General features: G+C 35.6%; 1 protein-coding gene across 3 annotated transcripts in view; it reads left to right on the forward strand.

Annotated features, from left to right (window-relative positions):
• Positions 1-24,260, forward strand: part of LOC128995312 (kinesin-like protein KIF18A) — a 45,075-nt gene extending 20,815 nt beyond the window's left edge. For 2 of the 3 annotated variants that reach the window (XM_054420290.1, XM_054420289.1), the window contains exons 11-16: positions 6,818-7,000; positions 7,503-7,655; positions 16,296-16,443; positions 17,362-17,574; positions 22,371-22,464; positions 23,676-24,260. In XM_054420290.1, the coding sequence (XP_054276265.1) occupies positions 6,818-7,000; positions 7,503-7,655; positions 16,296-16,443; positions 17,362-17,574; positions 22,371-22,464; positions 23,676-23,724 (840 nt within the window). In that variant the 3' untranslated portion in view covers positions 23,725-24,260. The remainder of the gene's footprint in view (positions 1-6,817; positions 7,001-7,502; positions 7,656-16,295; positions 16,444-17,361; positions 17,575-22,370; positions 22,465-23,675) is intronic. The other variant, XM_054420291.1, reaches the window with a different exon arrangement.
• Positions 24,261-25,635: the final 1,375 nt, after the last annotated feature.

Consider the following 25,635-nt stretch of genomic DNA (forward strand, 5'->3'; position numbering starts at 1 on the left):
TGATTTTGTTAAATTTATTCTTTTCTATTTTTAAGTTAACATTCTTCTTAATATCTAAGGTCAAATCTACAAAAAGCCACCGGTGATCGGACATAGGTGTTGCCATTACTCCGTGGTCTGTGAACTTTATGTCCTCGTTGACTGCAATATAGTCAATTTGTTTGGCAGTGGTGTCAGTCACCCTTGTGTCATCGGTAACTACATTTATTAATTTATGTGAGCTGAGAACATCAAACAAATAAAGTTTTTGAAGTGAGTCAGTTTTCCCATCAATATTTATATCCCCACAAAAAATTATGGGCAGGTTGAAATCTGTTAGTTTGTTCAATGCATTTTCTAGATAGGCCTATTCAATAAATTTATTAAAATTATTATCGTATGGCGGTCGATACACAACCAACAACATAAAACTAATATTGTTATTTAGGGATAAAACACATGCACTGGACTCAAATACTCCCTCGGCCATCGAGTTTTCAAAAGCCAGAGGCTTAGCTTTAAAACTTATATTATTTTTAATCATTATGGCAACACCACCTCCAGTCGATTTTGTTCTGAACGAGTTGTTGATTACTTTGTATCCAGCTATTTTAAAATGTTGATTTTTTGTAGGATTCAGCCATGTTTCTGCAAAAGCAACGATTTCCGGTGACAATTGTTCTAATTCTACCTCCAGTTCATCCATTTTTTTATTTACTGATCTAATATTTAAAAAACTTAACCTACATTTATTACCGTCCTTAATTAAACTATTTACATTAGACTCTAACGCCATATACTTGTTAGAGTCTAGGGCATGTTTTTTTCTGAGTGCTGAGAGTTCAGAGTTCAATGTTCCAGTGAAAACAGTGATAGTGCTAGTGCAGAGCAGAGTACCAGTGCTTTTGAGTGTTCAGATAAACTGCCAAAGACTCCTATTTCTGGCAGCAGTGAGGGTGGTTTTTTATGAGTAAAACGTCATGTACAAAAAGGATATTTTCACATCACAGCCTGACAACTTTTAATTCAAATACTATGCTAGAAAATGAAGATATATCATTGGCTTGTCAATTTACTAACAATGTTTTGCTGAATCACAATCAAAACCCTTTAACAGAAAGTAATTACATCAATGGAAGGGCATCACAGAAAGTATCCTTTTTGCTCAATGACATAGTAATAGGTACTAACATTAAGTCAAAATGTAGCAATGAAATAGGAGCAAAAAATTCTGTAGTTGTAAGCAACAAATTGGGTTTGAAGGATTGTGAAAATCAAAATAACTTAGATCTTTCCAGTCATTCTAATTTAAATTTACCGGTATTTTTACATTCAGGTCTTTTAAAACAGGATAACTATTGTTTTAACTGTAAACATTCTCACTTTGATATATATAAAACATGTGATAGGTGGGAATATTGTAAAGACGTCAGCAGCAACATAAATAAAAACGTTAGTTTTCTTATGCACTTAAATATTCAAGAAGGAGTTTTCAAAAAGATGCATGAATTATACATTATTATGGAAGACTCGAACGTAGATATTATCTGTTTTAATGAACATTGTTTGAATTCAAATCAAATAAGTATGTTATCTGGCTTTAAAAACTACAGTTTGGTAGCATATTATTGTAGAAATACAGGTGCAAGAGGGGGGTCTTGTATTCTCTTAAAGCAAACCCTTATTTTTAAAGAAATGACTGACTTTTATATATTTAACGAAGAAAGCATTTTTGAAGTCTGTAGTATTGAAATACCCTCTACTAAGATTATTGTAATTTCCATCTATAGAACTCCTTATGAAAATAATTTAAAACAATTTTTAGATAAGCTAGAATCTCTTCTTTGTAAACTGCAAAAGTATATAAAAACACATCAGATATACATAGCAGCAGACTTCAACATAGATATTTTACCAAATTCACACTCACCTAATAATAGAACAAAGTTTTTAGACTTAATTAATATGTATGGCTTGAATATAAACTTCTGTTCACCAACCAGAATAACACATGACACAAGTACCTGTATTGACAATATTTTAACCAATGATGTTCTGAGACCAGAAGTAAAGAGGTCCAAAATGAATCTTGAATTAGGTTTTTCGGACCATAGGGCACTTTTTATTGAAATTCCAAGAAATAAATTGTTGGATGAAAAGACAGGTGGCAAAAGAAGGTTGTTTTCACAAACAAATAAGGCTTTATTTTATAAATGTATTTCAGAAATTAACTGGAACTTATCACTTGTAAAAGACGCTCAGACAAATTTTGATAGTTTCATGCATGACTTTTTAGTTAGTTTTGACCACTGTTTTCCACTTAAGTTTTTCTCAAAAAAATTACAAAAAAGACAAATTTAAAAAAAGCTGGGTAACCAAAGGAATTAAAGTATCTAGCAACAAAAAAAGACAATTGAGTATTATTGCCAAAACTAACCAGGACATTAATTTTCAAAAGTATTACCGAAACTACAGGAAAATATTTAAAGCTGTTTGTGATAAAGCTAGGAAATTGTTTAACTGTAAGATAATATCGAGCGCTGATAACAAAAGTAAAGCGGTGTGGAGTGTTGTGAAGTCTGAGCTTGGAGTATTAAATGCCAAAAATGTAGACTTCCCGGATGTGTATGTAGAAGATCAACAGGTAAAAGATAGTCAAACCATTGCTAACCTCTTTAATGAAAAATTTGCTAACGTGTCCAAAGATAATAATTTTAACTCCTGTATCCTTACAGCAACTGAGTTAACAAATAAAATTTATATTAATTCAGATATAAATTTTCAATTCAGAGATATAACAGTGTCAGATGTTAAAAAAACTATTAAAAAATTAAAAAACAAAAAATCTGTTGGATGGGATGAGATTCCTATCGAAATAGTTAAGAATGTAACTAATTTTATTGCACAACCACTTGGTCTGATAATTAATCAATGCTTTGATGAAGGAATTTTTCCACATCAACTGAAAAATGCAGAACTAAAACCACTGTATAAAAAAGGTTCACCGGGAAATCCTGAAAACTATCGTCCCGTATCCATTTTACCATGTTTATCAAAGGTTTTTGAAAAACTTGCATACAACCAAATTTATTCATATTTTGAAAATAATTTCTTATTCACAGAAAAACAATTTGGATTTAGATCTGGAAGAAACACAACAATGGCTGTCTCAGAGTTCATAAGTCAATTATCGGCTGGCCTGGATGGATCACAGAGTACTGCGGCGGTGTTCTGTGATCTATCCAAGGCGTTTGATTGTGTGGATTATGACGTTTTAATGAGCAAACTTCAACATTATTCATTTTCTGGCATGGCTTTGTCTTGGATTGATTCTTATTTAACTGACAGGAAACAAAGAACATCAGTTATAAAAAATGGCAAAAAGTTTATCTCAAATTGGCACAAAGTTAAATGTGGTGTCCCACAAGGTTCGATATTGGGTCCTTTACTATTTTTAATTTTTGTGAATGATGTACCTCAAAATGTATCTTCTAGCCTCATATTATATGCAGATGACACTACATCCATAGTTAAAGCAAAAGATATGTACCCAATCTAAAATTAGAACTCAACCGCTCACTCATAGATTTGTCCAGTTGGTTTACAGTAAATGGGCTTCAACTCAATAGTTCTAAAACACAGGTTATGTTATTTCAAACAATCCAAAATAGAGAGAATCAAAATTTTGAATTACGCTACCAAAGCGATACTTTACCATTCGTTGAAGATACAAAGTTCTTAGGCTTAATTATTGATAAGAATTTAACCTGGAAACCACACATAGACATGATACTAAAGAGGCTGAATACAGCCTGTTCTCAAATGTATGTTTTAAGGAATATAATTGATCTGAAAACTAAACTTACTGTATATTATGCAATGTTTTATTCCATCATGCAGTATGGAATTGAACTATGGGGCTCAACTTCATATGCCGACACAGTTTTTAAAAAACAAAAGAAGTATTTAAGAATCCTATCTTTTGCATCAAAAAGAGCATCATTTAAACCTATTTTTAAAAAATACGACATATTAACAATGCCTTCTCTATATATATTTAAAATGATGGTTTCTTTAAAAAGTAACTACCAATCATATGACAACAATCAATTCATCCATCAATATCCTACTCGTTTTAAAAATAATTTGAAATATCCAAGACATCGCCTCTGTCTGTATGAAAGATCACCATTTTATATGAGTCTCAGGCTTTACAACAGTCTACCTACCAAATTCAGACAAATTACCAGTATATCAAAATTCAAAAGCGAGTTTAGAATGTATCTCTTACAAAAACAGTTTGAATCTGTCTCTGAATATTTAAATAACAGTTAAACATTTTTCTATTACATTTATTTAATTTATAGGAATGAATTGTAAATCTAGTTTTAATAATGGACAATGTCACCTGTTTCATCAGCATTGCTGAAAAACTTGAAATGTATTGTGACAATAAAGGAATATTTCATTTCATTTCATTTCATTTCATTTCATTTCATTTCAGTTCCCAATCCTAGGCCTAGGTCTACCCAGGTCAGACTGTCTACTTCCTCTTGCTGGCACATACTGACATACAATCACCCCCTCTGGCCATACTTCTGCATCAAGTAGCTTATTAATATAACTAGATTTACAGCCTACCTTAAATGATGAATAGCTATTGTACTTAGTCGGCAGCTTCTCACAGATAACCTCAACTTCACCATTACACACACTTTTTGCATGTAGGCTCACAGATTCCACATCTACAGTGGCCTTCAATCTTGATATAAAGAGCCATGAGTATTTCTCGGCCACTTCCAACCCGTCACTAATTTTAGCTTTTCCATAAATAGCTTTGTTGCTTCTAGTTTTCTGTACGTGATCCAGCCTAGGCCTAGGCCTACTTGAATGACCGTTACCATTACTAGGCCTATACGTGGATTGGTGCTTCCCATGATTGTTGTAATTAGGCCTCCTATGTCGTCTGTTTCTATATTCCGTCCAGTTTTCATTTTCAATCACAGTTTGATCATCGTCTGAAACACTTCTTATTTCACTTGAAACATACTCTCCATTTTTCTTCATCTTTCCAGATTCGTCATTTGCTTTGCTTAGGTTTAAGCCGTTGTCAAACTCTTCCTCTTCACTTCCACTACCACTTTGATTTTCCTGTCTCTGCCTGTCCAATTTTTGTGCAGATTCATCATTCCGTTTCGCTCTGTCCCCCTCTGCCTTTGAACCATTTCCTTTGTTCCCCTTTACAATTTTACTCCAAGTAGTAGCGTCATGCGTCGTCTGCTTACTATTACTATTACTTTGGCTGCTAGCAGCAGCTTGATTTGTCATAGTCTTAATAGATTTCTCGACTTCATCTAGTCGAATGTCTGTTTTTTCATTATTGCTAGCAATACTAGTAACCAAAATCAATAACTTATTAAAAGATTCATGCAAAGATATGTAATCGTCAATGTTATTCGTGCCCTTAATTAGCCTATCTACTTGAATGTAGCATTTATCACAGAACCATTTAACATTTTTGGACATCTTGTTGATCCATTTATATGAGTCTTTATTTCCATTCATACAACTGGGATGGTACCATGAGTGACAAAATCCATCACAATACAGTCCCTCGCCATCACTAGGAATCGTGACGTCACAAACAGCACATGGTGCGCTAGTTTCATCCATAGCTCTCTCATGCACACTTCCAGCATAGATATTTGCCACTCACCCACTTCGAAATGATCTGAATGTTTCCAAAAATGATCTTCTTGCTTTATAATACCATATCCAGCAACTTATTTGTGCAAAAATTGGAATAAACCCACTAAAATATTAAAAATACTGGCAACCGAAATCGGACACGTCATGCAACTTTAACTCACTCCACTCCTACTGTTGATTGAACCCTTGAATAGCTAGGTTTGATACATGCTATTCAGATTTTTTTTAAGTAAAAATTTGGAGTTCTCATCTATCTTACTAGCTCCAAGGCCATTTCTTTAGTTAAGCATAAAATTTGTACTAAAAAAAATGTACACAAATTTACTTTCAAAATTCTTTAAAAAATAAATAAAAACTTTGAAAAAAATTACAGCAATAACCAAAAACATTCTTTCTAGGTTTGATAAAATGTTTAAATCTTGTAACAAATTACTAGTTAGGGGCCCCCAAAATAATTAAATTTAATAATAAAATGCTGTGCTCAAAATAAATGAACAATTAATAAAGTTTATCAGTCCATTTGGTAACAGTTAAATAAATAGGCTATCTTAAAAATATGTATAAAGAAAAAAAATGGAGTTTGATTGAGTGACCATGTTGTATAGGTTGCTAGGCCATCCTCAATTTTGTAGTTCTTTTTAAGAGGTTGGCACCCTCTTTTATTGTAACCTTGCATTTACGCATAGTCCTCTGGTGAGGGCGTAAAGAGTGAGCTGGTATAAAGAGTGAAGTGTACTAATAAAAATTTAGTGAAGTGCACCAGGATGCAAACGCACATCAACACTGCTATAGATTAATAGTCCGTTGTGCCATCGACTCACCTTTACCCTCTGAATATTGTTTACCTTCAGGATTGTTTTATGTCCCGTTCTTGCTACTGTTTCAATTCTCTGTGTATTTTACCTTTGTACCCCTCCAATTTTGGCTGGTTTAGATTCTAATCTTGTTACATTTTAGTCTAAAAGTATTTTCTTACCTGAGGATGGGATCAGATTCCAGATCTCGAAAATTTGAAACTTGTTAATTGTGATGAGATAGATAATGTGTGCAATTTCCCATCAATTAACACCCTAAGCAGTTTAAAGATTTAATAAGTGCTAGATTGATACATTTGATGTTTATGTCCCAGTGTGAACTTGCTGGAGTCAAGATCCAGCTGAACCACTGTCTGAAGATCATCAACATGCAAGACAAGCGACTAGAGGATCTGCAAGCGGCTGTGGACACCGTGTCGGCCATTTGTAGCGAGTACCACCAGCTGCTCAACGGACTCAACATGGTCACTGACAACATGAACAACACATACCAACAGGTACTTACTAGGTTAAGGTGCTTTAGCAACTACGGTTCATAGTCTCTACTATAGGCCTATACAAGAGATAAATTTGATCTAGTGGTAGTCCGGAGTTCAAATCCTTCAAATCAGGAAAATTGAGGAGACAAAGGACAGGATAAGCAGACATACCTTATAAATTTTAGGCATCCCATTTCAAGAAAGTAACACAAAAGAAAGCACAAAGAAACCAAAGAATATTTTGAGGCCACTGGCCCCTTTCTCAACATTGAGAGTCACATTCGATTCTGGATTCTTTCACTGGTAATGGAAGCAGTGTTGCCAACTCTATATAAGTTAAATGAATATTTACAATGAGTACAACTGTACAACTGTCATTGATTATTATATACATACGACCAAGATTCCCAGAATCGAATTGACTCTTAATGTTCAACAATCTTAGCAGTTGCTAACCAATGTTAGTTCAATAGTAAACTTAATATAACTACCTACTCTTGAAGGGCTGTGGTTGTCTCAGGGCCTGGCCAAGATCAAGGGGCTGAAGGCTGTCAAGTGGCTGGACTTTCTGGAGGACCATGACGAGGAGGACAAAGGTGTGACACTTAGTTCTGTCAGTGTCCGTCCTTTCATCAACCTCACTCTGGGAGTTCTTAACTCTTCTACGCCTCCGGTGAGTAAACCAGCAGAGGACAACTTTGTTTGAAACAAGGATTTAAAACTTTAATTTATTTTACCGAAATTTCGGGAATTTTTTGGGGAAAAAATATTCCCGATTATCGGGACGGGATTTGGTCCGATCGTCGGCGATTTTGCCGCTTCGCGAGTGCCGATGACGCCGCTATTGCAAGCGATAGGTCCGCGAACGCAGGAGATGAAGTCATTTCGACGATTGCGCCGTGACCGCGGAGTCATAAAGACGATCGCGCCGTGACCGTGGAGTCATAACGACAATCGCGCCGTGACCGCGATTATTGGACCGACGATCGCGCCGTGACCGCGATTATTGGGCGACGATCGCACCGTGACCCCGAGTCATAACGACGATCGCGCTGTGACCGCAGAGTCATACTGACGATCATGCCGTGACCGCGAGTCATACTGACGATCATGCCGTGACCGCGAGTCATAGTGACGATCATGCTGTGACCGCGAGTCATACCTACAATCACCCCGTGATCGCGGAGTCATACCGACAATCACCCCGTGATCGCGGAGTCATACCGACGATCACCCCGTCATACCAACAATCACGACGTGACCGCGGAGTCCACCGTCTAACGAGCCGTGACCGTGAGTCATACCGACGATCACGACGTGACCGCGGAGTCCACCGACGATCGCGCCGTGACCGCGGAGTCATGCCGACGATCGTGCTGTGACCGCAAGTTAACCAACGATCACCCCGTGACCGCGGAGTTGCCGACGAACTTGCCGTGATCGCGACCCATATCGACGATCATGCCCCGGAGTCCACCGACGATCGCGCCGTGACCGCGGAGTTGCCGATGATCGTGCCGTGATCGCGACTCATACCGACGATCACGACGTGACCGCAGAGTCCACCGTCTAACGAGCCGTGACCGTGAGTCATACCGAATATCATGCTGTGACCGCAAGTTAACCGACGATCACCCCGTGACCGCGGAGTCATACCGACGATCACGTCGTGACCACGGAGTCATACCGACGATTGAGCCATGACCGTGAGTCATACCGACGATCAGCTCGTGACCACGGTCATTTTGACGATCGCACCGTGACCGCGAGTCACAAGTTTCTATAGGTACCTGTAAATTGTTACCCATTTTTTGGTTTTTATAGATCAGTGCCACAAACGGTAAAAATTGATTTCGAATGTCTTTTTTGGTAACTGCAATACTTACGACTTTCTTTTTATGCACAGAAAAAAATCCCGTCCCGTCCTGTCCCGAAAATCAGGAAGGAAATAAAAATTCCGTCCCGTTCCGAACTAAAAATTCAATCCCGTCCATCCCTAATTTTACATGGTGTTGTACAGTACAGTTGTATTGTTTCAGTTTTAAATACATTTGTCGTTAGCTTAAGTTGCTAAGATAAATTTTTTTCTTCTCGGATGCTACTGGGCTACTGGGTAAAGAAGCCATACGCTGTACTGTACATATTTTTGAGCGAGTTGAACTGTTTTCCATTAAAAGCGTTAAATAAAACACTGGTGAAGACATTGAGGAAAAGGGGGCTGCTCAATCTACTAGCATTGACTATTGGATACTGAAGTAGACGTGAATTGGAAAAAAAAATTGTGTATTCAACAGAAATCAGTAATTTAGATCAACACAATCTGTAAGTGGCTCACATCAACTACGACAATTTTGGTTAAAAAAATGGCTACAAATTTAACGTGGGGATGGAATGTCTAATAGTCAAAGCTACTAGGTTTGGCTGAACATCTGTTACTTTCTTTTCTTGACAGTTTTAGCGAATTTCCCTATAGGGAAGTAGCTATTACCGTAGGTGGCACGGTAAGACTTAGACCCGGGACCGATTTACTTTTTCATTTTAATTTTTATATATGTATATATATATATATATATATATATAGATTTATATATACATATATATTTTTTTTTTTTAAGAGGTTGGCGGCCTCTTTTAACCTTGCATTTGCCCGTCCACATAGACTAAGCGCCCGTGCGTGGATCGTTTACAGCAAAGCAAGGAGTGAGCCGGTACAGTACAAAGGTGAACTGTACTGATAAAATGTTATCGGCAGTGACCAGGATCCGAACCCACGACACTACTGCCTTGGGCCGAAGTCCGCGACGCTACAGACTGAGCCACCGACTCACTTTGCAGATACGTCCGTGAACGCGATAACTTGAGTAATTTTTGTCCGATTTTGATGAAATTTGGTTTAAAGGTGTAAAGCCAGATAAACTTGAATGAGTTCGCGATCCAGCATGATCGGACCATGGGAAAGGGGCTTTACGGGGGGTTTATAGGGTAAAAATTGGGTTTTCTCACTTTTGACCCTCAAAACACAAAATTTTCCAATTTCTCTTTAGACCTTTTAAAAGAGCTTAAAAAAACAAATAATTTAGTATATAAAAGTATTTTTGTTCGATTATTGGTAACGAAGAAAATTAAAAAAATTGTAAATTTAAAATTCCCATGTTATTCTTATGGAAAATATTGTAAAATGTTGCAGTTTGCTTGTTTTTGGATATTTGATAACTTGGCAAATTTATTTATTTTATACTAAGCTATCAATATCTTACTAAAAAACACACATTATTAGTTTCCTTGTAGCAGCAAGTGAACCTAGGTACTCGTTAAACCTAATCTATTACTTATTTAATACGCAAGCAGGTTTTTTGTGACAATTACTCCTCCGAAACTACTGAACCGATTGACATGTTTTTGGTGTCATTGGAAAGAGGGTAACGTGAAGTTGTGCAGGAAACTTTCTTTTTAGGGAAATAATGAGACATTGAGGCCCTGGAGCCCTTTAAAGTTTCGTATTTATCCATAAGATTAACATGGGAAACAAAATTTGTTATGGAACTCCAGCTGTTGTCAGAAATTAAGAGTGAAATATTTATTGATGGTATCCATGGTAACAAAGAACAAACCCACAAAATTTAAAAATGTAAACAAGCAAAACTAACTCTCAAATTAATTTTGATTTCACAATTCCACACAGCTGGTTCAAACATATTAAATACTGCATGATTATTAGAACAGGAACGGTAGGGATCATAAACATTAATCAAATATGTCATTCGCCTGAATCATTTTTGTCTATGCCCGAATGTAAACATTTAACATTGATTAAATGGAACTGTCAAACTATATGTTAATGTCATTAGTATGGAGTTCTTTCAACATCATTTGTTGATCGAGTTTGTTTCAATATTTTTTTTTGAACTGCTGTAATAATATTTTACAGGGAATAATTGTTAGATAAATTCATGGATATAAGTAATAATTCAGATTCTTCAAACTTTGCTGTTATTAAAATTGTGTATCCGCAGCAAACCTTCAGACTAAGCGAATTTCCATTTACCTGGCTTAATTAATTCAAAGATTAATTATTCCCTTAAAATGGTAATTTTTTCCTATTTAAATAACATTATTAAGTTAATTTTAATGAGTACTTAGGTTTGCTGCTACAGGGAAGGTAAGTGTGCTTTTGTTGAAATGTTGATAGCTAAGTATGATTGTTATTAGTTTGCAAATCCTGTAATACTTTACAATTGCTCGAATTCGAGCAACATGTACACTAGTGTTATTTAACACGTTCACTGCGCTACGAGATCCCGAGGTCTCGTATCGTACCTAGCCCGTAGTGCGGGACCCATAATTTGGCTTCTTTCCAAAAATTACGACATCGATATTTCGGCGTACAGTTATCGTAAAGAAATGAAACTTGTACATATATAATGCATTTTTCTTGATGTATCAACTAGTAACTATGAAATGAACGAGATAAATAGATCTCGTAACGCACTGAAGTAATAATCTTTTACTTTATTACGATACGAGACCCCTGGGTCTCGTATCAAAAATAGTTGTTCCAAGCACTACATGAGGCTAATGGGGTGATTAGTAACCATGGTAACCTTTGTTGAATGCTTGGATGAAAGAAGGAAACCAAATAAATAATTCAAGAACAAAGAGAAAGAATAATGGCGTTTTTATACTGTTATTAGCACTAACGGATGCGTAATAAAGGTTACTGGTAAATTACCTAAAATATCACGATTGTGCAATGTTGTATTTTGATGTAAACAAGCAAATCATTTACATTAATTCGAATGTTTCTCCTGGTCCCTACTAAATCATACAAAAACCGGACAAGAAATTTCCGATAAACAACTTTGTATCATTAGTTTTTGTTTTGCGATTGGGATCCCTTTCCCAGCCCTTTAGGGAAGTGGTGCAAGTCTAAATATAGCTTCAAGGTTGCACCCATCCCTTCCCCCCCGCCCACTCGACCCACTGTTGGCACGCACTCATTTCGAGGTCATAGCCCAACCCCAAAATTATAACGAAATAAATACAGTACGGTAATTTGTAAACATATTTCATTTGTATTTTATTTAGCCTGAAATCAGCCGTAAGGAAACGCATTAATATAAAAAGTGATAAAAGAAAGATAAAATATATTTTTTATAACGATTACGATTATAAGGAATTCGTAAATAAACAGGTAACATATATTTTTCTTTATTTGTTATTGTAGGAAAAGAATAAATACAAATAAATAATGAACTATTACAGCTGTGCGGTACGAGATCTCGGGGTCTCGTACAATGACGTCATATTTACTTCCTGGGCTGGCTGAAGATTGTCAACATTGTACTGGTTCAGATAAACAAACACTCAGCGCTCTCTTGCCTTTCTTTACGAGGTTATGATGCGCAAAAGATTACTGCGCAACGTAATCTCGGGGTCTCGTATCGCACCTGGGTAATCATAGCGGACGAGACCTATAGATCTCGTAACGCACCATTGGAATAATGGTGGAAAATATGTAACGCAGTGAACGTGTTAAATATATTTAATTTAAAACTAGGTGGCGTTCGCAGAGGCATCCACAAAATTGAGCGGAGTCATCAAGGGTTTATATTATATTGTTTTGGTCATACTGCAGTAATACCAGTCGTTTTTAATGCATGCGTTGCGGGTCTAAAGTAGCATTTTACTCATTAGGAAGTAAAAATAGTTTTGATCCTCTATGGAGTAAAAATCAGCTTTTGTCAACTCAGTTGTAAATTACTGTATGTAAACGATTGCATGTATCAAAATATGTATCGACTAGCTGTACCCGCGGGCTTTGCCCCGTTTAACTTCACAAGTGAGCTCGTTCGCATGGCTCAATCACGTCCTGGTTGAAGTTCGTTCGCTACGCTCACTCACCTTTAGGTTGGAGCTCGTTCGCTCCGCTCACTTGCCTTCAGGTTAGCTCGTTCGCTACGCTAACTCGCTTCCAGGTTGAAGTACGTTCGCTACGCTCACTCACCTTTTGGTTGCAAATTGGCTGTAGTCATAAATAAAAATAATAGTGCTGCTCCCTGTTGGTAATCCTTGTAACTTTAATGCTTTTGAACATCATTAGAACAGAACCACAGTCTAACAATAAAATATTAGACTGTGACAGAACCAACTTGTTTAATAGAAACAGCTGTTAAGAAATTCCTTTTAATTATGAAAAATCATAAGGTTAACATGGGAAACTCCAGAGCCACTGGGGCAGAGCCCGAAAGCCCGATGAGAATAAAAACTACTTAGTTTTCCTATTTAATGCCCAAAGAATCGGTGTACCAAATTTCAGCCTCCTAGGTAAATGGGAAGTGGGAGAATTAGTGATGAGTGAGTGAGTGAGTCAGTCAGTCAGTGAGGGCTTTGCCTTTTATATATTTAGATTCGTGCTTCCTAATTATTTTAACCTACAGTTCCTTTATAGTCTACAGTCTCTTCCAATAGTGTTTTAGCATTGCAGATACATTAATCTATTCCCACACTCAACACGCTCACCTTTACTACTTCCTCACCACTCCCTACATCGTGGACCTATTTCTCTCTCTTCCCATAGCATTTTAGGATTGCAGATACATGAATGTAATTGCCAAAGACAGTTCCCACACTCTGCACTGCAAGCCTTACTACTTCCTTCGCCATTTCCTACGTCATAGACTTGTTTCCTTCCCTTCTCATAGCATTTTTGGATTAAAGATACATCAATCTAACTGCCATAGACGGTTTTCACACTATGCTCATACTTTACTACTTTTTAAGCCATTTCCTACATCCTGGACCTGTTTTCTTCACTTTCCATAGCAATTTAGTATTTTAGATACATTAATCTAATTGCCACAAACATTCTCCACACTCCGCACTGCTAGCCTTTACTACTTCTTTCACCATTTTCTATGTCGTGGGGATGATTCCATCCCTTCTCATAGCATTTCAGCATTGCAGATACATTAATCTAACCGCTACAAACGGTTTCCATTCCCACACTCCACACTGCTCACCTTACTACTTCCTTCACCTCTTCTTACGTCACAGACATGTTTCCCTCTCTTCCCATGGAATTTTAAGATCGTAGATACCTTAATTTAATCGTCATAAACAGATCCCACTCTCTGGACAGCTCACCTTGACTACTTCCTTCACCACTTCATACGTCTCGGACCTTTTCTCTCCCTTCCTATAGCATTTTAAAATTGCAGATCCCATAATCTAATCGTCATAAACAGTTCCCACACTCCAGACTGCTCGCATTTACTACTTCCTTTACCACTTCCTACTTCACGGACCTGTTTACCTCCCTTCCCATAGCATATTAGGATTGCAGATACCTTGATCTAATCGTCATAAAAAGTTCCCACACTCCGGACAGCTTACCTTGACTACTTCCTTCATCACTTCCAACATCGTTGACCTGTTTTCCTCCCTTCCCACAGCATTTTATAATTGCAGATACCTTAATCTAATCGTCATAAACAGTTCCCACACTCCAGACTGCTCGCATTTACTACTTCCTTTACCACTTCCTACGTCACGGACCTGTTTACCTCCCTTCCCATAGCATATTAGGATTGCAGATACCTTGATCTGATCGTCATAAAAAGTTCCCACACTCCGGACAGCTTACCTTGACTACTTCCTTCATCACTTCCAACATCGTGGACCTGTTTTCCTCCCTTCCCACAGCATTTTATAATTGCAGATAACTTAATCTAATCGTCATAAACAGTTCCTACACTCCGGACTGCTCGCATTTACTACTTCCTTTACCACTTCCTACGCCACGGACCTGTTTTCCTCCCTTTCCATAGCATTTTATGATTGCAGATACCTTGATCTAATCGTCATAAACAGTTCCCACACTCCGGACTGCTCGTCTTTACTACTTCCTTTGCCACTTCCTACGCCACGGACCTGTTTTCCTCCCTTTCCATAGCATTTTATGATTGCAGATACCTTGATCTAATCGTCATAAACAGTTCCCACACTCCGGACTGCTCGTCTTTACTACTTCGTTCACCACTTCCTACGTCACGGACCTGTTTTCCTCTCTTCCCATAGCATCATAGGATTGCAAATATCTTAATATAATGGTCATAAGCAGATCCCACACTCCGGACAGCTCACCTTGACTACTTCCTTCATCACTTCCTACGTCACGGACCCGTTTTCCTCCCTTCCCTTATAGTTTTTGGAATGCAGATACCTAAATCTAATCGTCATAAACAGTTTCCACACTCCAGACTGTTCCCCTTTAGTACATCCTTTAGCTCTTCCTACGTCACGGACCTCAAGCTAGTGTCGTCATTTGATTATATTTATGATTCATACCGTTTCTATTCTAATATCTGTGGAATAATGCTATCAGCTATTTCTTTTTCTACTGCATTCAAAAGTCAACAGCTGATCATATGTCTTTGTTTATGTGTCAAATACTGCTTCCATAAGGATTACATTGAAACTTTGAGACCCAGTGGGGCGGATTCCTGAGAGTTATTTTTAACGCCATATAGATGTTGGCACTCACCGATATGGTCTTTATCAGTATCACCATCCAAAATTTGAAAACGATTGATTCAGCCGTCTAGGAGGAGTTTGCGTATTACGAAATGCATAAAAGTCGACGTATAAGAGCTTCGCTCAATCAATTCAGACAAATGGAAATTTGCTTAGTCGGCAGGTTTGCTGCGGCGGGGGTATTTTTCTTATTTTTTCAGTTAAATCATTGATGTTTGGTTTCCAAAGATGGATCCCTGTAGACATTTGTTTTAGAGGATAGTTAAATGAACCACTCACTAACAGCAAATCAAAATCCAATTTTCTCCTTTATTTTATATTTTATTTTACTAGACTACTACAGTAGTATGATATTTGATTTGATGTAAAAAACATAAGCAATTTTATATTTTACGATACGATAAGTTATCTTTTCAATTTGGGTTGGTTAAAAAGTTATGTCTTTTTGCCAGTCGGAATAAGTTAGTAATCAAAGTCAGTTGTTGGTGGTTCATTCGACTTCAACAAATTTACTCTCAAACTGGCTATATCTTTAACATGGAAATGAGATATCTACTTATATCAATAGTCAAATGTCAAATTATCAAAGTCTCCATTGTGAGGTGCTTTACATCTGTTATTCACACTTCAGCTTGTCTCAAACACTAAAACAGTTTAAGGTTAAGCCTGAGGCTTGCAGTGTGAAAGTGTTGATTCTATACATTTGTGATAATCTCATCACAGTCTTAATGTAACATAACAGGTCATATGGATTAATCAGAAGCAACCTTTACTGTTACAGTTCATGGTAGCAGAGTCTCGGCCGAAGCTTGTGCCTGAGTCTCACAAACCAGCGACTGAACCGCTCACATTTGAAGAATCATCAAATATGAATGGAACATTCGTCCTAGATCATCCCATTGATGAACCAGAAAACCAAGAAAAGTCACGTAAGTTTTAACAACATCTTGATTATTTGTCAATAGGGGCTCTTCTTAATGCCTAAGTATTTAATGTCTAGTTCCATTTGATGTTAAGTTCCATAATGCCCAAAACTATATTAAAGACTCAAAATGTCTAAACATAGTCTTTACCAAAAGGTTTGTACAGGTTTTGCCCCCAGGTAGCCACAAAAATAGTAGAGGTCCCTTTAAAATTTTGAGTAAAGTGCAAATCAAATAAACTTGTGATTTGTAATCATCCAAGTAGCCTAAATGATCAAAATTCTCAGTAAAAGGACTCAAGGCCAGAACAGGTTTGATTTTATTTTTGGTAGGAAGAGGAGACTTTCCTGTACAGTGGGTGAGTATTCTCATTGGGAAACACAATTATATAATTGTGTTTCCCATTGAGAATACTATATCAAAACTTAAGTGTTGGGTTGGTTTTTGAACAAACTCAAAATTTCAATATTCCATGGCCAATAACCACTTTGTCAATCACACAAGCTTATGTTTGTTGGTAATATAACTAATATAAATATAACTATGTATTAGGTAATGCTTGCATAAAAATTTGATCTAAACAAATTTATAACATTTCCCTACATCTTTTAATATTACTTACAAAAAATGTTTAACGTTCTCAACGGTTTTCTTTAACATGTTGCCTACCGGTAGTCACTCCTCTGAATGTGCCTTGTGTCACCAGCCAGGTAGTGAATGTGTTAAAAACATTCCAGTAAAGTTGTTTGTATCCCTATTCACTGATTAACTTATCAAAACTGATACCACTACACTATGCCCAATACTTATTTTACTCATCTTTCTATACTTTTCCTTATCACTGTAAAACTGATTCTCATTTGTGGAACAAGTTGTTGGATCATGTCAAATAGTTTGATTTAGTCTGTATTTTGCCTGGTACAGGTAAGACAAGCTTCATCCTTCCTAAAGTGCCTTCTCACACTATGACGGCGAAAGTGCCTCTGCGGAAGTTTACTCCTGCTCGACCGAGGTTCGCCAACGCCAACAGAGAGAACATGGTTTCCAAGCTGGCCAAGAAAACTCTCCCCTCCACCAACAGACTTCAGACAGCTCTACGTGAGATTAATAACCAGATGAAAACTCCAGAGACTACTGGTAAAATGCTAACCTAAAAACCCTGGTGGTGCTAACCTAACTAAAAAAAAACAGTCCTGCATGAAACTAAAAGTATGTTAATGAAACATCAAGTGATATTTACTTTCATCAAATTGTTCCCAGTAGACTCAATTCTACGTTTACAGTGCAGTACAGATTTTATGTAATATAGTTGTGGAAACATGTGTATTGACATGTGGGTTGTGATGACCATGCGCTTTTATAGATTGAATTTTTAGCTTGATTTCGACTTTGGTAAAGTTAAGGGTAAATTTAGAGGGGCTTAGACCGCTTTCATTTAAAGGTATTTTATTTGAGTCACTTTGTTACAAAATACTCAAGTGGAGACACTAAAAAATCTTAAGAAAAAGTTAATAAAATTTAGGACCGTTTCCCGGTCTTAATGTTTTTAGAACCGCTAGTGTTGCTGGCTGCCATTTAAAATACATGGCCTATGGTGCTCATTACTGCACGGTGAACCAAGAATGGAGTATAGATGATGATTATTCTCATGTTCAGTAAAGGTGTGTTTGTAAATTAATATAGTCCAGCCAGCACTGTCAAGATAATGATATTAATTGTCTATCCACCCAATTAGACGTTACTTGGGCAGTTCCAATGACAAGATGACCTCAGTTATATTAGTAGTTTTTAAGAGACGTAGGAATTGGCTAACTCAGGAACTCGCTAACTCGGTCGTGTGTCGGAACTGGCTAACCGTCTCAGACAGGAATTGGCTAACTCCGGAACCCGCTAACTCGATTATGTCACGCGGCGGAATTCGCTAACTCTGGAAGTCGCTAACCCGGCCGCGCCCACTGCACGGAGCGTTGCCAACCTTGTACGACGAAATAATTGTATTTCAAAATGTCAGTGTCAATAAAGATACAGTAAATGTTATTGTTTTTTGTTATCAATTCCACTTTTAACAGCTACCTAGCCCAAAGTAATTAAAAAGCAATTAAAAAAATCATTAATTATTGTTTTTTTCATTTTACTGTACAACGGCCAATTAAATGTTTATGATTTCGATCTTAAATATAAATGCCAGTATTATAGGAAAAAATAGAATATGAAAAATTATTGATTATCCAGTAGTACCAATTAAACTTCCATGAAATTAAGCTATAATACACGCAAGTTCTCAAATACGGAAAACAAATTTCATCGTGATGTCGTAATAAACCAAAACCACTTTCATAACTAATTCATAAATTTAAAATTAAAGGTTCGTCGTTGAATCGTCCAACATCCGTGAAAAAATATGACATAGGCTACGTTTCATAACAATTTATAGAATAGCTGTAAATCTAGACCTAATAGTTTAAACCAACGCATTGTAGGCCTACTAGTAAAAGCTAGTTGCCTAATTATTTCAAAAATTTGTTGAATTATTGAGTAATAATGTTACATGTTTTAATAACAGTTTTTAGATGATAAACCTAAGCCCCACTAGTAAATAATAGAAGAATATATAATATTCTTATATTAAAACGTGACAGGCTTATTTTATTTCACGATTCTTAATCGACGACTTGACGGATATTCCTGATTTTAGTGTTAAGTTTCCTTTATATTACTTTTACAATCGAAATATACTATATCAAGCCATTGCTCGGTTCCTTGTTCCCCGGTACTGAGCTACTCAATAGACAATAGCTTTGTTGTTGGATAAGATCGGCTAATTTTAGCTATGGCCACCATTCATCAAAATGATAGCAAACAAGAACGCCTGGGTCCATTTAGAACCATAAAAACTCCAGACTTTTCAAAAGTAATGAAAGACGTAAAATTAATATTAATCAAACAAAATTAAGATGATGACCCGTTCTACACTAATAGCCTACGATAACAGAAATTTACAAATTGTATTTTTGCATAGACTATTTTTTTAATATAATCCATCAATACATTACCACTTTATAATGTACTGATTAATACTAATTTATATTCAATAGCTCTATTTAATAATATATTTAACACTACTAAAAAGTATTTCTGTAATGACGTTTAACGTGTAAATTTTATCGGCAAGTTAATCCTCAAAATTCAAGGTCCTTAAAGTCTACGGCAATTACTGGAGCTTTTTTACAATGTCTAATTGTTGGTTGCCTCGAATAGGATAGACTATTACATTACTGCTTCAATTTTGGTTAATAGATCATATGTTTCCTAACATCATAATGTAACAACATTTAAATTAACTAGCTGTTACCCACGGGCTTCAACCCGTTTGACTTCATAAGTATTAATAAAACTATTGATTGGTTAAGTTAAGCTGAAATAAACAAAACAGATTACAGCATTACAAACAATAACATACAAATAAGAACAGCTGAGGTATTTTTAACATAAAGTATATGGAAAGTTCCCTTTGGGAAGCAATTATGACCTTAAAGGGCAATTTATGAAAAAATGGACAATTTTGCGCAAGGTTTCTCGTCATGACGAACATTTTAAGTATATGGTTTATGGGGGTGTGACTTATAGTTTTCTCAAAAGTTCATGGGTACTTTTGGCTGTATATATAGATTTTCTTGGCTAAAGTAAAGACGCAATATTATAATAGAGTGTTAACGTTTTAGATTTTCGTTATTCATTAATGTACCTAGGTATATCATGTGCCTGCTATACAAAAATATCGAAACTATTTTATTTGTTTACTAATACTATGATTCGGAATTATTTTGGTAATAAATACAGAAATATTACGAAGAACCAAACTATTGTTAACACTCGCACGACAGATATAATATAGGCCTTTAAAGAAACAAATTTTATAACCCATCAAGGACAAGTTTTCATAACCTGTAAAAGATCCAAATTAAATGTACAGTACTATCTTTTTGCATCCCAATAAACTACTATTTAAGTAAGAAGACAATAGATAAAACATACTCCCTTATATTAGTACATTTCTCATCCTTATAGATCTGCTGAAGACAATTTTATTGTTAGTTCTGTCCAGTGCAATGTCTGTAAAGGTCGTGTTTTGTTTACAATTTAGTTGTTGTTTTCAGTCATTTAAAACCTCGTTTAACTAAATAAAACGTTCTAATCATAACTAATAACACGTCCCCTAGTTATATAACCAAACAGTAGAGAACAAATCATGAAATCAACTATAAAATAATAGAATAGAAACACAATTTCGACGGCACTAGCGATCAGTGTCACCGGACATGAACTAGACGCGAAAAACGAGCTTCAAAATGTACAATGGGATGTAATGTTTACTTGTGTTGGTTAGTCTATGGTAAGACTATAATGCATTTTCCACCCTAATAGTATTCATAAGAATTATATTAAACATACTTTCGAATATATATTTATTTTATCGACTACATTGCTCTTACTCCTAATTATTCGTAGTATACGATATTATGGTACCGATACGATCGTAGGTACTACACTTTCGGCAACACTGGCCAACAATCTTCGTGCTTGGCTCCCATTGGACGTCGCGAGAGGCTTCTGATTGGGAGTTAGCGAGTTCCGCCGAGGGACCGAGTTAGCGACTTCCGTACGAGGACGGAATTCGCTAACCCGGCTCTAGAGCGGGTTAGCGGGTTCCGGAGTTAGCCAATTCCGAAACCGAACAAGTTAGCGAGTTCCTCTCATCGACCAAATTTGAAGATAGGGCGTTTAACATGGGGTTAGCGAGTTCCAGAGTTAGCCAATTCCGCGGACCCGTTTTTAACCATGCTAAAAAAATGTGTGTTTTAGCGAATTTCCCTATAGGGAAGTAGCTATTACCGTAGGTGGCACGGTAAGACCTAGACCCGGGACCGATTTACTTTTTCATTTTGATGTCCCCAGAGGCCAAAAACACCATTCGTTCAAATTTTTATATATGTATATATATATATATATATAGACATATATATATATATACGTCCGTGAACGCGATAACTTGAGTAATTTTTGTCCGATTTTGATGAAATTTGGTTTAAAGGTGTAAAGCAGGATAAACTTGAATGAGTTCGCGAACCAGCACGATCGGACCATGGGAACGGGGCTTTACGGGGGGTTTTATGGGGTAAAAATTGGGTTTTCTCACTTTTGACCCTCAAAACACAAAATTTCCCGATTTCTCTTTAGACCTTTTTAAAGAGCTTAAAAAAACAAATAATTTAGTATATAAAAGTATTTTTGTTCAATTATTAGTAACGGAGAAAATTAAAAAAATTGTAAATTTAAAATTCCCATGTTATTCTTATGGAGAATATTGTCAAATGTTGTAGTTTGCTTGTTTATGGATATATTTTGATCAAACTTGGCAAATTTATTTATTTTGTACTAAGCTATCAATATTTTACTCAAAAACACGCTTTATTAGTTTCCTTGTAGCAGCAAACCTAGGTACTCGTTAAACCTAATGTTATTAAAATATATTTAACTGAAAATCAATTCAGACAAATGGAAATTCGCTTAGTCGGCAGGATTGCTGCGGCGGGGGTATTTAATATTAAAAAATGATTTTATCTAAACTACACAAAGTGCTTAAAGAAAAAAATCTTATGAGATAGCGCAAAATTGTTTTTTATCAATTATTATTGTGTTTGTCCAGTATGCCTTTTGTAACCCATATTGGAATAATTTTTCCAGTTGTGTTCCCTGTGTACATCAAAATCCAAAATAAAACAAAACAAACTATTGAAGAAAGCATATACTTTTTATTCCATCATGTACTTTAAAAATTAAAACTTGACATTGCTAGCTTGGATTGATGCAAGTACCAGTATATTGGGCTGTTCATGTCACTTAAGATCCATATGTGTTGTTCTGCTTTTCAGTGTCTTTAAATGGTTATAAAATAACCCGGGAAAAGCAAAGAATCCATCGCAACAATGTCCACCATTATGTTACACCCAAATTGAAACGTCTTGGGTAAGTTTATACTTCTGCATGTGTAACTAGCATGGGGTCACTAATACAGTTCTTGTCTTTTTGTATCCAAATCAAATAATAAATACGGCTTTCCTCTAACAGGGTACCTACGGTTACTGAAAACACAAATTGAAATGTTTCAAGGACTCTATCCACCTAATAGGTCATGGGGATTAAAAGTGTTCTAATTTTAAACAATATGATAGGCTTGCTGTGTGTAGTGACTAACAGTTATAGCCTAAATATCTCCTTATTTCTTCTTTCTCTAAGAAATTTAGAAGTAAACAGGAGCAGTAAATGAAATAACTTTTTAGATACATCTCCAATTAAAGTAAAATATGGGTACAAATCATTTTATGCGATATAGGTTGAATATTAGAGGAAATAGTTAAGTGTTAAAGATTTACAGTACTACTTCTATCTTACGTATTAAGCTTAACTTTGGTGTTGACCAAAAGAACAATTTATTTACCAACAAACCTTGATGACATGAGTTTGTAGACTTTTCTAAAATTAACAAATGAGACTCGGTGGTATTTTTTTCCATGTAGGCTATTCATAACAACTGAAGAGTTTCAAGTTTTTGCGTGTTTGATATGTCCCGCAATTTAAAAAACAACCTCTTCGTGGGCCACCCCATTTATAAACTGTGATTTTTCCAACTATGGAAAAAGTGATATAGTATTTTTTATAAATTATTTATTCATTTAAAATAAAAAGAATTTACTGATCACGTATCACCGTGATCTTAGTGATCAACCATTGCTTTTTTTAAAAATTCAAGTTATTTTCCGTGTATAACATATTATCTATATACTGTATTACAAATGATTCAGTGGAGCAATAGGTCACACTGGAAGTCACAAATTTTGTTTAAAGGAACAGATATTCGTGGTCTTGTTACGTTTCTTTGACTGTAAATAGAATCAACATTGCTTGGTTTTTACCTTCTCCCACTATACATAGTATATGGATTGGAGAAAGTTGTAGCATGCCAGCATGCCTGCTTAATCCTATTTTTGTCAGTTTTGTTGGTTCCGTGGTTTTTTTTATGTAGTAGAATGGGTACTAGCAATGGGGTGCAGAATTGAACATTCCAACCTCAAGTAATGCTATGTTACCAGTTACCATATGTATAATTTGTTCTTGATATATTCCGTGTTGTTAGGTTGGAATGATTAAAAACTAAATATCATCCACTAATGTTTCAGATCCACCCCAACTTCGACAACAAAAATTTCCAAGGGTTTGAAAATCTGAAGTGGAGAAAAAGAATAAACTGTCTGTTGAATAATTACTTTTTGAATTTAATGTTAACAATTAATTGTAGTGTTTAGACTGATAGTGTACCTCCTTAGGTCAAAATGTAAATTTATTGTTAATATATTTTAATACTATTGTGCCTGTAAAGTTAATTTTGATAAACTTGACAATAATATTTGTATAGCTTTTGTATATTATTGACTCTTTTATTTCTTTGATATTTTATTCATTTAGACCTATTTTTAAAGTTTGTGATAAAATATTTAAAAACTTCTGTATGTAGCAATGTTATCTCTAAATTATGTGTGTAATTATTTATGTTATTTAATGTTTTTGTATCCAGGAAACGAACAAGCCTAATTGCATATGCTTTTATCGTTAAAATGTAATTGACGATTTCATTTTATTTCAAAATTATTAGATTATTAGTTCAGAGTCTATTGTGTGTATATGTATTGTCAATGCCTACCTACTATCTACTTGTTTATTTTAGAAGATTGGTTAATTTATAAAAATAAAGTCTAACAATGAATCATGACTCGTTATGAATGTCCTTTATTCTTTTAGGTAAAATCTATCAACTGTGGGACCTCAATAACACCAAATTTTCATAATCCCCTTGCATTCCCTGTTAATCATCATGCCTAAAGTAGCCTACCTTTTTAGGTTGAAGGTTTTAAATATTTAACCTTGATAAGTCAAATTTTACTGTGTTGTGAACAATAATAGTTTTACCTAAGTCAGAAGTTCTCATGATGTGCCTCAATTACTAAAGTTTTATCTTCATGCATATTGCATAGTGTGCAAGTCAGCCGTGTTTTGATTATTGTCTAGGCTTGAAAATCTATCTTCTTTGTTTGGCTAGTTCTGTTAGCCTACAGGTTACTGAAATTATTTTGGGCGCATCATGTCACCCACAATGGAATACTAGGTATGCAGTCTAAAGGCCGCCAATTGAACGGAACGAATAAATAAGACAACAATTAATTAATCAACGTGACAGGGTTTTTTTATTTCACGATTCTGAATCAACCACTCGACGGATTTTCATGACTTTTGTGTTGAAAGAAAGAAAGTTTTAAGAACTAGGGAATGTCGAAGCCATAATTTTAGTTTAGGGTCCCAGATGTTTAGAAATTAAGTTTTAATTTTTAAAAAGTCTAGCAGTTGACGTTAGCATTCTAAACTAGCTTTTGGTAATTTGCTAAACATAACACTAACTCTTCTGATTGAGTATGGCTCAATTAGGGTGAAAACATAGTGGAGCGGCGAAGGTAGCGAGTCAAGAAACTGGATTACAGGAATTTTGAATATATACATAAAACTCACCTTTTGGCTTGCTGGGAGCTCCTCTTACTTATGCTGTGAAATACGTAGAGGCGTTTAATCCTTATGGGTCAGCTAGACTATTGCATGTCTTCTTGTGGTAATGTATTTATAAAAAAAAAATTGTATTTAGATTTACATCACAAATCTTTGATATTATGGGCTAAAATTAGAGTGAAAAATTTTTAGGTAACATCAGTTCAATCAAATGTTGCCAACAATATACTCATGAAGTAGGCTTCCAATCTAACAACAGGATGAGAAGTTTATTGCTCTGATAAAAACCTTTGTTTATAATAAATGTTGACAAATATTGATTTGTGTATTGTTTTAGTTCCTATCTACAAAGATCAATATTATTTGTTATGTCACTAAAATAAATATCAAACATTTATCGATATCTGTGCAATCAAATGTTTCCAGTACTTAATAATTATAACTAAAGGAGATGTTCCCTAATGCAGTGAGTGAGGGTGAAGTGCAGAAATGTTTTTTAAGTGTTTTCATTGGTGGTTTGAGTTTTATATTTAAAAAATGCCTCACTGTTAAACAACTTATACATATTTTCTTGTCAACTCAGGA

This window comes from Macrosteles quadrilineatus, unplaced genomic scaffold (assembly GCF_028750875.1).
Source record: "Macrosteles quadrilineatus isolate MER2022 unplaced genomic scaffold, UCM_ALF_1.0 Scaffold_5__1_contigs__length_97177068, whole genome shotgun sequence".
Classification (NCBI taxonomy): Eukaryota; Metazoa; Arthropoda; class Insecta; order Hemiptera; family Cicadellidae; genus Macrosteles; species Macrosteles quadrilineatus.